Here is an 807-nt window from a genome sequence, read left to right as displayed (position 1 = left end):
CAAACTTGTCTCTTCAGTGTTTCAGCTGCTTTTCCTGCTCTTCCCATCCCTAAAATTCTATTCCTGGGGCTGGAGAACTACAACACCCATGACCTCCCTCCAAGCTCCTTATCATCCAGGCTGCATGACACAGATCCTGACAACTGGTGACACCAGCCACTCCCACTGGCTGCCTTTGAGGGCAGGGCAGTAGGCATGAGTGGTTGTCTGCATGGGGCAGGGTTGGCAGGGCCTGTGTGAAGGGATGTGGGCAGTGACAGGGCTCCTGGGGTGTGCCCAAAAGTAGAGACCAAAAGGTCCAGGAGTCAAGGACGTGGGCTATAAACTATAGAAGTCCACATGGGCTCCAGAATCAAATGTGTCTCTTTGAAGTAGGTTCAGGAGCTTCTGGGCTGACATCCCGCAATCTACCAGCTCCCCATTTGTCTTCATATCCTGTAGCCTTTTTCGTAAGTCTGGATCCACTGAAGCCTCCCGAGCCAACAGCTGCATGTCTGTGTACAGGGGACCTGGGGCATAGTTCAGCACCCTCACACTAGGTTCCTCTGCAGCCAGGACCTGGAACATCATGTCACGAGCAGCCTTCCCTGCACAGTACAATGCCCAGCCCTTAAAGGACTTCAAGGCACAGAGGGATGAGATGTTAACCACAGTCCTGCTCAAGTCAGGGCGTTCTGGAAAGGCCTTCAGGAGGCTGGAAGTCAGGCAGAGAGTGGAAGTCAAGTTCATAGCCCAGTAGCTGTTTGCTTCTGCTGGGTCACTCAGGTTCAGGAAGCCTTTGGAAACACCCCCAAGAGTGGCTTCCAT

General features: G+C 53.3%; 1 protein-coding gene across 1 annotated transcript; it reads right to left on the bottom strand.

The window, feature by feature from the left end:
- Positions 1-318: 318 nt before the first annotated feature.
- Positions 319-807, bottom strand: LOC124991413 (sepiapterin reductase-like). Its single transcript, XM_047562161.1, has one exon. The coding sequence runs from the start codon at positions 805-807 to the stop codon at positions 319-321; it is 489 nt and encodes a 162-aa protein (XP_047418117.1).

Source organism: Sciurus carolinensis, chromosome 8, assembly GCF_902686445.1.
Source record: "Sciurus carolinensis chromosome 8, mSciCar1.2, whole genome shotgun sequence".
NCBI lineage: Eukaryota > Metazoa > Chordata > Mammalia > Rodentia > Sciuridae > Sciurus > Sciurus carolinensis.
Note: the sequence above shows the minus strand (reverse complement) of the source record. Positions and strands in the feature narration are given on the sequence as shown.

Bases quoted from the DNA above. Each gene is read 5' to 3' on its own strand.
- LOC124991413 (XM_047562161.1), bottom strand. From the start codon at position 807: ATGGAAGCCACTCTTGGGGGTGTTTCCAAAGGCTTCCTGAACCTGAGT.